We start from the raw sequence: 13800 nt of genomic DNA on the forward strand, positions 1-13800 counted from the left end.
TCATGCTTGTATCCACGTTTTCAAGTTTTGCTTTTGCTTTCTGTCTCTACCACACATTTCTTCAAGAACTCTCCTTCAGAGTAAGGCTTGCTCTGTTTCGTGATTTTAGCAGGATTTTTGCTGCTTTTCTGAACCATCGATTGAATTGCACATTTTGAAGAGCGTGTCTCATTCTGAACCTTTATTTGCCCCTTCTTAGAGAGAAAGTGTGAGCTCGCTAGGTTGAAAAATGGCAACTAATATTGTATTTCTGCAACACAGTACGTTCCTGACACATCAGGACAAACAGCCTTTGATCTGATTTCAGTGAAGAAGTCCATTTGTGGTTGAAACCCCAACACAAGTTGTTGACTTTCTGCTTCTTTGCTCCATTCATTGTGAGTAAGATGGGTGCACATTTCACACGCTGTTCAATTGATATTTCACAGTTACACATTTCAACGCATCTCCACATGAGAAACGGCCAGCATGTGCAAGTAATTGCAATGTGCCCCCCAGTGTAACGTACTGCAGGAAAAAAATATTGAAGGCTACCCCCAAGTGTCCTGAATACCACAGCTGAAACATGAAACAAGGTTCTGCAATACGATGTGGGAGAATAACCTGCCCAATGGGCAGCTGAGAGCTTCTGAAACCAGTCACAGTTAAAAAAGAAAACGGCTACAGTAATTAAAAACAATGTTTTTTTTTTACATTTTCTAATCTATAGAGGTCATTGAATGTCATTTTGCAGCCCAATTAGAAGTAATAAATATCATAACTTTGGTTGAGTTTCCTGGTTTGGTTTTAGATTTTGCTTTTTTTTTTTACCTTTCAACATGATGGACCTATTTTTAAAAAAATATTTTCTTCATAAATTCTTCTGTAATGGTGTCTTTCCTGGGTCTCTATGCTCTCTGGCTCATATAATGTCAACTTCGCAACTGTTGAACACAGTTACACCCCCACACAACACAACGGAGCTGTCACTGAGCTATCCAAATGTTCCTTAAAGACGTCAAGTGTATTGAATTATTCTGCTCACATACTATGTTAACATGTTAATGAATGGTGCAGAATGGCTCTTCTGGTTTTCTGCCAGTTGTGACCCTCCTTCCTATCAAGCTGTTCCTATCTTCCCCCTTTCCAGCTGCTCTTGGTAAAAACCTTGAGGTTGTTCCGGCAGATACATCGAACACTTCTATTTCACTGAAATTTCATCGAGCTTCACCGTGTAAAAGGAGAGTACCTGTACATAAGGAGAGTGGTTTTGTTTTTAAAGAGTGGCTTAAAAACCTTTAGAACATAATGTTTTCTGGCAGAATCGACAGACCTACCTTTTAAGTTAAATTACAGCATTTTCTCTTTACTGGCAACCCATCTTTTTGCATGTCTTTATGCTGACAGGTTAAGTTCTAACTAGGGGGTCTTTAGAGTGTTTCATACACTCTTTTTACAACCCGTTCTTCGACAGCTTTACACCCCTTTGAGGGTAAAATTCTCTTTTACAGGCATTCAATCATAATCCTGCAGATCGGAGGCTCCGCGTCGTTGGCTTCTCGGCCAAGCACAGACACTAAAAGTCTGAACCTGCAGTGTAGAGTCGGATTACTTTCGCGACAACACATTTCGCGTTCCCCAAGTGGTTGCAGCGATCCAGCCCTTCCTAAATTCTGCTTCCTCGATGATGAGGAATGGCCATGGTAACATTCACGTTTCCAAGTTAAAAAATAAAGTTACAGACGGCGACGTTGACGTCTCTATTATTTTTCAGAGGAAAAAAAAAAACGCGCTCCTTATGTGCGAATACCTTCATAATGGATTGCAAGCGGAAAAAATGGAAAAGGATGTGGAGCTTCGAGACCCTCTGCGCGCACTGCCAGTGTAGTTTTGGACAGATTGTGCTTCCCGGTGTTGCACACTCAAACGTCCAACAACGCATTTTCTCAGAAATGAGAAGAATGCTTAAGAAGATATTACCGTGCGCTTCTGAAATTTGGTCATGCTTAAACGGGGCTACAAGAAAGCATGTTACAACAATGTGAAGCATCAGTATGTGCATGCTGTAGATAAACGCATCGATACTGCCGTTGACTCTTGTAAATCCGCTGTCTGTTACAGTGAAGTCCGAGCCCATGTGATTTACAAATTAAGCTCAGTTTCAGACTCAACCGGATATATTGTATAGCAATCATCAGCTCGTCAAAGGGTTTCACTCTGGTTATAAAGAACCTTGTAACAGGTTATATCTAAATTGATCGGAATAATCTGCATTAATAGTTTCATCCTTCAACCCATTAGTACGCGTTTGTAATACGCGAATTCCGCGATTTCGCTCTTTGCATTGTTTTGCAATATTAAAATGGTGTTTGAAACATTGTGATCAGAACATAGAACAACTTCCATTTATTGACACAAAAGGTGCTACACCATTTGAGTAACAACAGTACAATAATTGTTATAAACTTGTTTTTAATTTAATGCAGCAGAAGCACTTTGACTTTGGTGAGGAAATTAGGAATAAAGTATGTTTCTGTTCAATTGTTCAGGCTTTTGTTTTACAGTTAATTCATTCACTAGAAACAGGGTAAAATATTATCTAAGTACAGGTTTATGTTCAAATACTGTTTACTGCTCGAAATGTAAGTTTTTAAGAAAATGATTTAAATGTATTAATGTTATTACTGTACGTAGTTCTAAAACATTTTTTTTCCTCTCTGTTTCTTTTTTTTTTTTACTTTCACCCTGCTCTCCCTAGCCTGGCATTATAACCCCAATTATTTCTGAAACATCTGCATATTCCAAAGACTGTCCAGTCTGTGACTCGTTAGGGCCGGTGTTTCTGCCAGTTTTTGTTCCAACTCAGCTCTTAATGACCTTAATCAGCTCCTTATTGGCTAACTGGACCAATTTAACCACTTCCTCTAGTTCTTAGGCTGCTCCTGCTTTAAAGAGCCCTTGTGAACCTGCAGATACCCTGTGCCTCCCTGTTGTGATCTTTATGTTAAAATAAGAAGAAAAAACTGAGTTCTGGATTTTCTGCTGTGTCGATTGTAACTGCTTTTGATGTTTCATATGCATAAAGTTCTGCACTGCTTGTGCTTAATCCTCTTCAAGTTTATGTCTCTGGAAATGGTCTTCCTAATGTATGAATTATGTCTTGTTTCTTTTGCAAGAATTCTTCAAGAAAATTTCTTTTAAAATCCAATATGCATCATTTTAAATACTGCTTTAAGATTTAACAGCACCTTTTTAGACCTGCAATTTGTCATTCAAGTCCCTCAGCATGGCAAACCAAATGTCATTTTTTATTACTTTAAGCAAAAGGGCTGAGACTGCCTTACATTTGCCAAGTGCATCTTGATTATATGTACTGTATATAATTTCTTCAGTATGATTGCAGCCAGTGTATATTCCTTAAAGTGTACACATTTTAAAACGGTGACACTTGAGATAAATATATATTTACACATTTTAACATGTTCTCCATATCAGTTTCATTTTGGTCCACAGTACAATTGTCACATGTGAACATCATCTCCATCACTTTTTCAGATGTGGAACTCATTTTGTTTTTTTTTCATGTGGGACTACTGTATGTGTACTGTATGTTTAAAGGTTGTTCTAAATTTAAACTGGGCTTGCTTTATGACTAAGTTTAATTAGAGATACTGTCACGGATCGTAGTATACTTGAACTTAGCTAAAAGGCAGAGAAGCTTGTACTGTAACACACAGGATTGGTGCCAGTGCAAATATTTTAAGCTGTCGTATAGTGATATCTTGGTATGTTAATATTCTACTTGTTCTAGAGTCAGGCTGTGGGACAATGAACTATTACAATGCTATGTTAAGAATCTCATTCTTAACCCTTTGATTATCTTTTTTTTTATTAAAGTTTCCCAAGTCATTATTTCATGGGAATGTGCCTTCAATTTACTTTTAATTGTAGATTTGTAATTAGGCAGGTTGATCAGTTTTCAGTGATTTATTGATATTTGTGTCATTGCTTATACAAAACTCTGTTTTCTTTACCCTTGCAGTAGTTATTAATAAACATCCATTGATTTTCTAACTGCTTTATCCAATGCTGGGTTGGTAGGGAGCCAGAGGCTATACCAGCAAGCAATTGGTGTAAGGCAGGATACACCCTGGATGGGACGCCAGTTTATTGTACACTCATAAACATGTTAAAAAAAACACTGTGTCTGTAGTCTTATATATGATACATAACCCTCTTTATTCAAGTATTAGCCAGACTGTCACCATGACAGAATGATAATAATGTTTCTATTCAATAAACACAACTTGTTTTGTATTTTGCATGTCCTCAACTTTTCCTTTACTTGGTTGAAATGTGATAAAACCTTCTGAAAAAAAACATGACAATTTAGGTACCATTTTAGCTTTTAACAGCAAAAGAAAAAAAAAGTTAAGAATCCCGTGAATTGCAATTGTTGAGTTTTTTATTTTTTCTTTAGATATTTTATTTTGAAGAATCTCACCTGCGAGGGATGACATACAAAGCTCTATTTTCAGTACTTATCAAAGCCACTTTTCATTTTTCTGCATCATACTGTTGTGTGGAATAAAAATACAAAGCTTTTTTGATTATCCACCATATTGCATGGATATGAATTTTAAAATTGTATTGCAGCACAATGTCATGAATGAATACAAGAGAACAAATAAGCTTGGGATTCCATCAATAACAGTAAATAAAAAATGCCTAATAGTAATTTTTATTATTATTTTGTTATTATGTATGTAATGAGAGAAAATATATAATGGGCATAATGTTTTAGCTAAAAAAGTAGGTGATTCCATTATAATTTTCATTAGCCTAAATAAATAAGTAGTCAGAGCACAAGTTGCAATCTCGTTTTGACCTGATTGGAGCTCATCAGTGTAGCATAATCATAGTCATATTTTCAGCAGTTATTTAAGGACATAAGAACAGTTAGAAATGGGAAGGCCATTAAGTTCATGTGGGTCAACTCATTTTTCAGGGGCTAACTGACCCAAGGACTTTACCCACGTGTTTCTTGAAAGATGCCAGGGTATCATCTTCAACAACCTGGATGGGTAAATTGAGTTTAAACTGTCCAGGCCAGTCAAAAGACTATAACAGGCAACGCTGTATTTAATAGGAGACTTCAACTTCAATAGGAGTCTCTGTGTGCTGGTGTATGTGCGTGCCCAGCACTGTGCTGGTCACCTGTCCAAGTCTAGTCCTGTCAAGGAATCGATTCCCCAGTGTCTTCCGGTTTTTGTTCCACCCAAGCTCTCCATTATGTCGTTGGTTTAATTATTTAATCAGCCACACTACTGTAACACTCCTGACCAAGCTCTGAGGTCTTTTAGAAGTCACCGTATCTTTAATGAAGTAGGAATAATAAACTTTATTTTATATAGCATCTTTAGAAGTATGTTCTTAACAGTGCTATACGGGAAAAGTAAAAAAAAAAACACAGCTAAACCAAACTAAAACTAATAAAGACAAGAGAGAAAATTCGCACAAAGCGACACAAGGAATTTGAAATGTAGTGGAAAATACAAGGAGGAGACGTGAATACACAATTAGATAAAGGCCTTTCTGAAGAGGAAGGTTTTGAGTCTGGATTTGAATGCGTTCAAGGTAGGTGCACGTTTTGAGCAAAAAAAAAAATGTCTGAGAAAATAATTAGGGTTAAATGTTTAATCAGCTGCTCAGGCTGAAACAAAACCCAGAAAGCAGCAGTCCCTCCAGTCATGGAGTTTGGCACTCCTGGTGTAATCCCAGCTGGTGCCCTGTGCTTCCAGGATAGACTCCAGGTTACTGTGACCCCTGTCCAGAAAAAGGCATCTCTCCGATATCGGGTGAGAAGATGGAATACATGCATTGTGATCAGTTTGGTAAGCTAACTGGTTCTGTTCAGTCAGGAAAGGAAAACTGCTTTCTGGGCAGGTTCGTGTGTTGGTACAGTCCAGTGATCTGCAAACGTTTCAACAAAACACCTGCCTAAGTGGGCAGTATAATTACTGTAAGGATTGATGAAAAAATAAATTGTTTCGGGTGCTCAGGGGTGACCTATAAAACCAAGATCAGGTTAAGCCATCCCTTTTACAGTATACGTATACAAAACAAAGCTGAGGCAAGGTAAACGGTTTAATGTCCTGACTGTTTTTACTGAAGATACAGAAAAGGGTAAAAAGTAAACAAAAGCCAGTCCGTTCCAGACATTAGGAGAGCCCACCGCAGAAAAGCAAACTCAATTGACTTCTGATTACCTCAAATCACCTTCTAAGTACGTGAAGCACAACCCCTGACTCCACCTCAAAATGGGATCTGGATTTCTGACCCCTGCCGGGGCAAACGGGAGGCGGTACGGAGGCTGTGATGGTACCGAAGGACACGCCTGTCGCTGACATCGACAGAGTTTGTGTTGAGCTGCGTGTGGTGTCGTCAGCAACAGCCTAAGATCCAGCTGAGAAAGGATAACTTCACACGAGCGGGGTTCTTCTTTTGTCACAACAGAGCTTTGCCCGTTAGAAAGATAATAAAATGAAATAGTTAATAACGAACACATAAGCCTTTCTTTAACATGTCGCTGGCTGTAATATAAGCTGGACCGCTGAAGCACAAGGTACCGTCGTTCACCGTTATTTCATCTCACTGTCTGTCTCAGCTATACCGTGAATGTCTCGTACCTCTGAACTGCAGCATGTGCATTACGGCTTTAATTAGAATAAATTGAACGTGCATCTTCGGATGCGGGCGTTTGTGGCTGCTGGAAGCTTTAATTTAATGGTTTATTTGAAGCGCTGATATGACAGTTCACTTGCAGTATGTAGGAGAGTTAATGAGGAGACAGAATAAAGGACAGCACATTTTGCGATTGTTACTACGCGTGTGTTATAAAAGCTGACCTCAGAACCTGAAAAGAAACAAGAAACGATTATTATTATTATTATTATTATTATTATTATTATTATTATTATTATTGAAAATAATATCACTTTGCGGTTAAAACTTTAAATAAACGTTGTAGAGGGCTGTGGCTGTAACTGTGTTTGCACGCATTCGTTACTTTGTGTAAAAACAAGAATGCTGATTATAAAAATACCATTCTATAGCTTCCTCGTTTAGACCTGGTTTTAAATTGTTCATCTCCGGCATGCCTGACGACGCATTAACTGCATTTATCACACACCCTGCTTGCACACTAAAGGACACGGGAACGGTGAACTACACGCACGGTACACTGTAGCTGTGGCCGACCGGTACCTGTTGTGAAGGCTGTGCTGTTTGATATTCTCATCACGAGTTCTGTCAAGAGCAGCTCCTGTCTTGCAGTTGCTGGGACATGCACAGCAAGTCTGTTTAGCTTGTGCCGTGTCAACGCGTTTGCTGGAGAAGGTGCTAAAAAGAAAGGCAAGAGTGCTCTTCCGAGAAGGAAAGACGCACTCCAGGCACAATATTCGGGTCCTTACTGGTTTTATTGAGCGCTGGTTCAATTACAAAACCCTGAGATCCCCTCTGTAAAGCTGTCCTTGAAGAATAAATGACTATCGTCGGAGGGATGTCCCACTTAACGCTTAAACGTACACCTGTTACGAGATCTGAAATGTAAAGGCAATAAGGAATGTACTGCATTTGGGTATTCAAAGACAGGTCTGGAGTCATCGTAGGGTTTACTTAAATATTTCGGCAATCAGCACAGTAATGCATTTAGTTGAAATAATGCAATATGATACTGTGATTTTCAAGCTTACTCGAGTCTACCGAAATAAATTGTTTCACAATATCTTGGCGTAGAAACATTTTCAGCGGGTTTTTTTCTCATCTTAAAACGTTATTTTTAAAAGGCATTCTCAGGGAGTGTCTTTAACTTTAATTTGGATGTTACACTGTAGATAATTGCTCAGCTTAATGCAGCGCAGCCTTCTTGTAGGTCTTTGTTCTACTTACAGTAATACTGTTGTGGATAGCTCTCAATGTGACATCTCATCATGCTGTCTGTGCAGCTTGCTTGCTTTCCCTATAGCCTCTGTTTTCCACAGCTGAGTGACTGGTTGTGTGAGCTGCAGTAGGCTGTGTATTTTGCTTTGTCCCAGAATAGCCGTCAGAAAGCCTGCACTTCTGTAATTTGTAACATCCCTCGGTGGAGGTTAGAACAAAGAAAGCAATTTAAGGAAGTCACATTACAGATTGTTGTTAATCTGGAACATTTTTTTTTGTAAACTGCTCTTTTTCTCCATAAACGTTTGAGTTACCCAGACTTGTCATCTGTATCTTAGCGTTCTGCTTGAAACAACTTTGCTTAAGTTCTGCAAAATACAAATCCACTTCACTATTGAAACATGCAACTATATAAAACCTTGATGTGTGCATCACAGTACCATCTTTTACTTTGGACTTTAAGCAGTTTTCCAGATCTTTTCAGTGTTTGCTTTATTACCATGCTAATTGTACACAGCAGTTAATCAGACTTTGGGGTAGAAATGCTTATTGCTTTCAACAGCCTTCCTTATCACAAATATGTTATAGTTCTAAGTCAGAGTGGTGACTTAGAAGTACAGGGTCTACAGGAAAGAACTTTTTGTTTTAATTTGCAATGATTTTTGTTAGCAGTAGCTTCTGAATATTATTATTATTATTATTGTTGTTGTTGTTTTTGTTGTTGTTGAAAATTACATTTAAATTATTTGCATGATGAAAGTTTTTTTTTTTCATGTGAAAAAACATTTTGCTTCTGCGGAGCACATAAAAATGGTTTCAAACAAGAGGAGGCCATTTGGCCCAGCCTGTTTGGTAGATAGTCGTTAATAAATCCAAGAATCTTATCCAGCCATTTCTTAGGGAGCTAAGGGCTTCAGTGATATGGCTGAGTAGTTTGCTCCGTATTCTAAACAAAGTTTGCTTTGAAGCTGAGCATTATGTTTCTGTAATACATCTTCTAGATCTTCAGTTTTCCCCTGGCTATTCCTGTACAGTTTGCCTTTAATGTGAGATTAAGATCTGCACTGCCCTAAACTACCAGTAACCAATGTGTTATACCTATGAATTTGACATAGCTCGTTCCTCAGTGTTTTATACAGAGGACAAGGTAAACGCTTTGTATTGACTGTTGAGTTGGTATCATTATCATGTGTTTTGGCCAATTTATTTGCAGGGATAAGTGGTTTTCCTTCTGAAGATGTTATGTTAGACGTCCCTCCATTCATTTTCTAACTGCCTTGTCTAATTCAGGGTCTTGGGGGAGCCAGAGTCTATTCCAGCAAGCAATGGGCACAAGGCAGGATACACCCTGGACAGGACACCAGTCTGTCACAGCACACACACAGACGCAAACACAAACAAACTCCAACCAGTGCAATTTTCCCAGGAGTCAATTAACCCACCAGTATGTTTTTAATAATAATAATAATATTTGCTCACACTTATATAGAGCTTTTCTGGACACTCCACTCAAAGCGCTTTACAGGTAATGGGGACCCCCTCCACCACCACCAGTGTGCAGCCCCACCTGGATGATGTGACGGTAGCCATAGTGCACCAGTACACTCCCCACACACCAGCTCTCAGTGGGGAGGAGAGCAGAGTAATGAAGCCAGTTCATAGAGGGGGATTATTAGGAGGCCATGATTGGTAAGGACCAATGGGAAATTTGGCCAGGACGCCAGGGTTACACCCCTACTCTTTTCGAGAAACAACCTGGGTTTTTTAATGACCACAGAGAGTCAGGACCTCCGTTTTTACGTCTCATCCTGAAGTTGATCAATTTATTTTCCATTAAGACACAATACTGTGGCGACATGGCTCATATTGCTGCCTCGCTTCGCTTTTTGTACTGTGGGAGGAAACCAGAGCAGCCAGGGGAAACCCACACAAACAGGGGGAGAACATACACACTACACTTAAATAGCACCCCAGGACCTGAGCGATGTGAAGCAGCAATACAAAGCCACAATATTGTGTCTTCATGAAAAATAAATTGATAAACTTCAATCATGCAAGTGTGTTATCCAGTGTGCTGATCGCTTGCATATGCAGGATTGAGAAAAAAAAAACAGCTCAACTGACAGTCATTGAGAATGATAATCGAGTAAAACTTAAGCCTTGTAGGTTTTTCCTTTCTCGTGCTTATTTCAAATATGAAGGAAAGAAAATGATTGTAGTCTACTTGTTTAGTGATTTTGTTCACTGACCAGACGTCCAAAATAGTTGAATTCTTTAATTGTAGTTTCCCTTGAAGCAGCAGGCCTATCATGCAGCTGTAGCTTTCTTCACATTGGAGATGCCTGAATAACATAGCAAACCTACCAATTGAACAAACTGACGTCTCTTTGATCCAGAAACGTGCTTTAAGACAATTGTAAGGTGAACACTGCATTTCTAAGTCCATGCAGCTGTCATCGTAGGAAAATCCTAGAGATATTTTTGTACACCATGGAATTCTGAGGGCTAGCTATGTTCCACTGGATTTTAGAGGGAATCGTGATACTTGGTAATGTACTTTAATAGCCCAGGCCCCTTTGAATAGTCATTCAGGAACATGTTAGCCATGCTATTAATCCTCATTAGCAAACAAAATTTGGGTCTGGGCAGAAAATGACATCATAGGACATTAAACACTTCTGTTCTTGGCTTAATAGGTAAAGTCTGAATTCTGTTACAAATTAGGCGAAATCATTACAATTCACTTGGGCTCAGTGAAGTAAATAGATTGATGAATAGCGGTGTTACTGTGATTCAAATGAAGGTTTAAATGCATCTTTGCAATCTAGTTGAAAGAAGATAGTGACTCTTTTGTTTTGTATGCACGTACAATTTTGATGATATTAATATGACTAACATTATAGTCCTATATATAACTAACTAACTATATATATATTTAAAACAAAACTGAAAGTTCTGTATTTTTGTGAGAGGAGCAAAGTTTAGCAGACAAAAAGGTTTGGGGATCTAAGAGCAGAAGAAAGGTGACAAGTCAGAGGAGGCCATGAGATGCATCTTATTTGTTCGTTCGCTCTTGGCTTATTGATTCAAAAACTCTACAAGGCATTTCTCCAACGAGCCAAGGTGATAGATTTCAGCAAAGGAGTAGAGGAGTTTGTTTCAGACACCCAAAAGCCTCTGTGAAAAGTGTCTTCTATTTTTCTGTCTTGAATGTTCCTCAATTGAATTGCCTCTTATGTACATTAAAAATGATCTTCGCAAAGGATCTGGTTGTCATACCGTATATCTTTTATGAAGCCCGCCTTCCTACTTTGCTGTGTGTAACGATAGTCTGAGGTTGTGTAAGGCCACTGGCGTTCGGCTGTGTGAGGTAGGTGTCCCTCCTGATTATTTTCTCGTTTAAGTTCTTGTTCAACAGTGCGTGGCATCGTGTTAGCCGACAGTGAGTGAGACTCTGTGATACCAGGGACTTAAGTGTTGGAGGTGGGGACTTGCCAATAGAAGAAAAAAATGCTTTTCCAGCTAACAGGCGGGATGGTGGCAGTAGTGGTTAGCACAGCTGCCTCACAGCTTCAGTATCCAGGTCTCAATCCTTCCCTGTGGTGTCTAGCTGTACAGAACTTGTCTGTTCTTCCGGAGTTGATGTGGGTTTTTGCGAGTTATTCTGGTTTGTCCCCACTCCTGAGAGACATGGAAGATTGATTTGGTAGGCAGCAGTAAATTGTCGCCCTCAGAGCCTAATCGCTGGTCCTCCAGTGGAACGAATCTGAACACGCTACCTGTCGTCATTCTGCTCTTCGAAGAGTGGCTGTGCCGCCTGTCTGCTACAGCTGGCACTGAGCATGTTGAGTGGATACACCATGATGAGTGCGTTGTGGTGAAGGATTGTTGACTCCCACCTTCTGCATAACTTTTTCTTTCGTGCCTTGTAGTGTGGTTTTCCTGTCTCTTTGGCTTAAAATAGAATTGGGATTTAGGCTGCCGTGGCTGTTATCGGGTCATCATCTGTGGCACTGCCCTTTGTCATCTTCTCCCAGGCTTTGTCTGGGATCATTTCTGGGCAATGTGCACCTCTTTCCAGCCCCACAGAGGGAACAAAATGTTAAAGAGAGACTCTTGAGTCTGAAGACTGGCAATATCGTTAACCGAGAACTTTGCCTGCTGTATCATTTGCTTTATCTGAGGGATAGCAGAAGGCAGCATCTAGGTAAAGTCTCCTGAAGACATCGTCTGAATAATAAAAAACCGCTGCGTTAGTGTTTTTGTGTTCTTTCTGTGTTGAGCCTTAATGCTGCGTTAGTCTTGTAATGTAATGCTGCTGTGCCTCGCCAGAAACATTCCCCTTTGCATTTCTCCCCTTGTCCTTTTTTTGTTTCCTGGCGATGGTAGAGCAGCGAAGATGGAGCTGGATGTAAAGGGGAACTCGCCGCGCTCAGATCCCATCCCCCACTCTCCCAGGTCTGGAGGCTGTCAGCAGCAGGACCAGCAGGATGGGCAGCAAGGGGAAAGTGTAACTACCAGTGACAGCCACAGCAAGGACACCACAGCAGACAGCGACACAGACGACAGTAAAGTAAGCCCCCCTTCCTCTCTATTTCACAAATCGGAGAGCAGGGTGGGGAGGAGGGGGGAATCAGCCGCGTACTTTCAGGTTAGCCCGGGGCGTGCAGGACGATGGGGAGAGGTTTTCGTTTCGGATGCCAGACAGCGGAGTCAGGCAGTCTCCTCGGTTCCACTCCTCAGCTGCGAGAGGAGAAGCGCCAGCTCATAAAAACTCCTGTGTCTGCTGCTGCGGCGCTGGCAGCAACAGCAGCAGGAGCTGCATGGGAAACAGCACCCTGTGCGAGACGCATGCAGTTATTATTAAACAGACCCGCTGGGGGCAGGGGTGGTTGAGGCAGCCGTGTTTCGGGGGGTGACCATGGAAAATCACAGGGCAGTCTCTCCGTTCCTGGCCGGTACTTTTTTCAGTAGCGCTTCACAGCGGTGGTAGGATGCAGATGATGTAAGTTATTGCTGTCAAAGAAGTTGAATTCTAAATTCTGCTCTGGTAGTACTTGAAATTGAGTTTTTTTTTTGGGGGGGATAACGGTACTGTTAGTGTGAACCCCTGCCACGGCAAAATGTATTCAGAATCAAATTGAATTTAACTCAGATTAGCTCATATTTACTACACGTAAAGTTCATGCATATACAGTACATATATATTTATGCAATGCCATATGGTTGTTTTTATGTTTTGATACCGTCAATTCTTTTTAAGCATATAATAATAATAATAAGCATATACTATGATTTATATTTTATATACAGTTAAAAAAACTGCACAAACAAAGCAACCCATCTCGCTTGCTTTATCATGTAATTTTTACAAATTGTACATGTATGAGTCAATCTGGATCTCCGTGTGGATGTATATTGATTGTGTAGTTCAGCAAAGGCTTTAAAACGATTGTATGAAATATACGAATGGATTTATAACACGTATCCTAGATTCTTAAGGACTGTTTTCAATATTTCTGCTTTGGCAGTATTTAAATGATGAAGTCTAAGTTGGTGTTTTGGTCGCCATCCTTTTATAATCTCAGTTTCACCGTGCTTCTTGGGAACAAGGTGGAATCGATCAGTAGGACAGCTCTCGTATTAAATAAGGAAGCGGGGAAGGACTGGTGTATTTCTGTACCTTACAGTCCTGACACAGGGAGCACGCGAGGGAAATGAAGACTCATTGTATTCTTCTGAGGGTCACTCATGCCTAGAAAGTGGAGGTGATGCTAATTAGTCTGCAGTACCCAGGTGATGAATTTGTTAGTGTAGAGAAATTAACAGCCTACCCCAGTTTCCTGAGCTGTTTCACACATTTCATCCAATCCATTCAGA

The 13800-nt window shown here is 40.1% G+C and overlaps 1 protein-coding gene across 5 annotated transcripts in view; it reads left to right on the top strand.

Annotated features, from left to right (window-relative positions):
• The first annotated feature begins 6391 nt into the window (after positions 1-6391).
• The window catches only part of rbms3 (RNA binding motif, single stranded interacting protein), a 354207-nt gene continuing 346798 nt past the window's right edge, over positions 6392-13800 (top strand). For all 5 annotated transcript variants that reach the window (XM_015356975.2, XM_015356977.2, XM_015356978.2 and 2 more), the window contains exons 1-2: positions 6392-6604; positions 12310-12493. In XM_015356975.2, the coding sequence (XP_015212461.2) occupies positions 12320-12493 (174 nt within the window). In that variant the 5' untranslated portion in view covers positions 6392-6604; positions 12310-12319. The remainder of the gene's footprint in view (positions 6605-12309; positions 12494-13800) is intronic.

The sequence above is a fragment of the Lepisosteus oculatus genome, chromosome 10 (genome assembly GCF_040954835.1).
Source record: "Lepisosteus oculatus isolate fLepOcu1 chromosome 10, fLepOcu1.hap2, whole genome shotgun sequence".
Taxonomy (NCBI): Eukaryota; Metazoa; Chordata; class Actinopteri; order Semionotiformes; family Lepisosteidae; genus Lepisosteus; species Lepisosteus oculatus.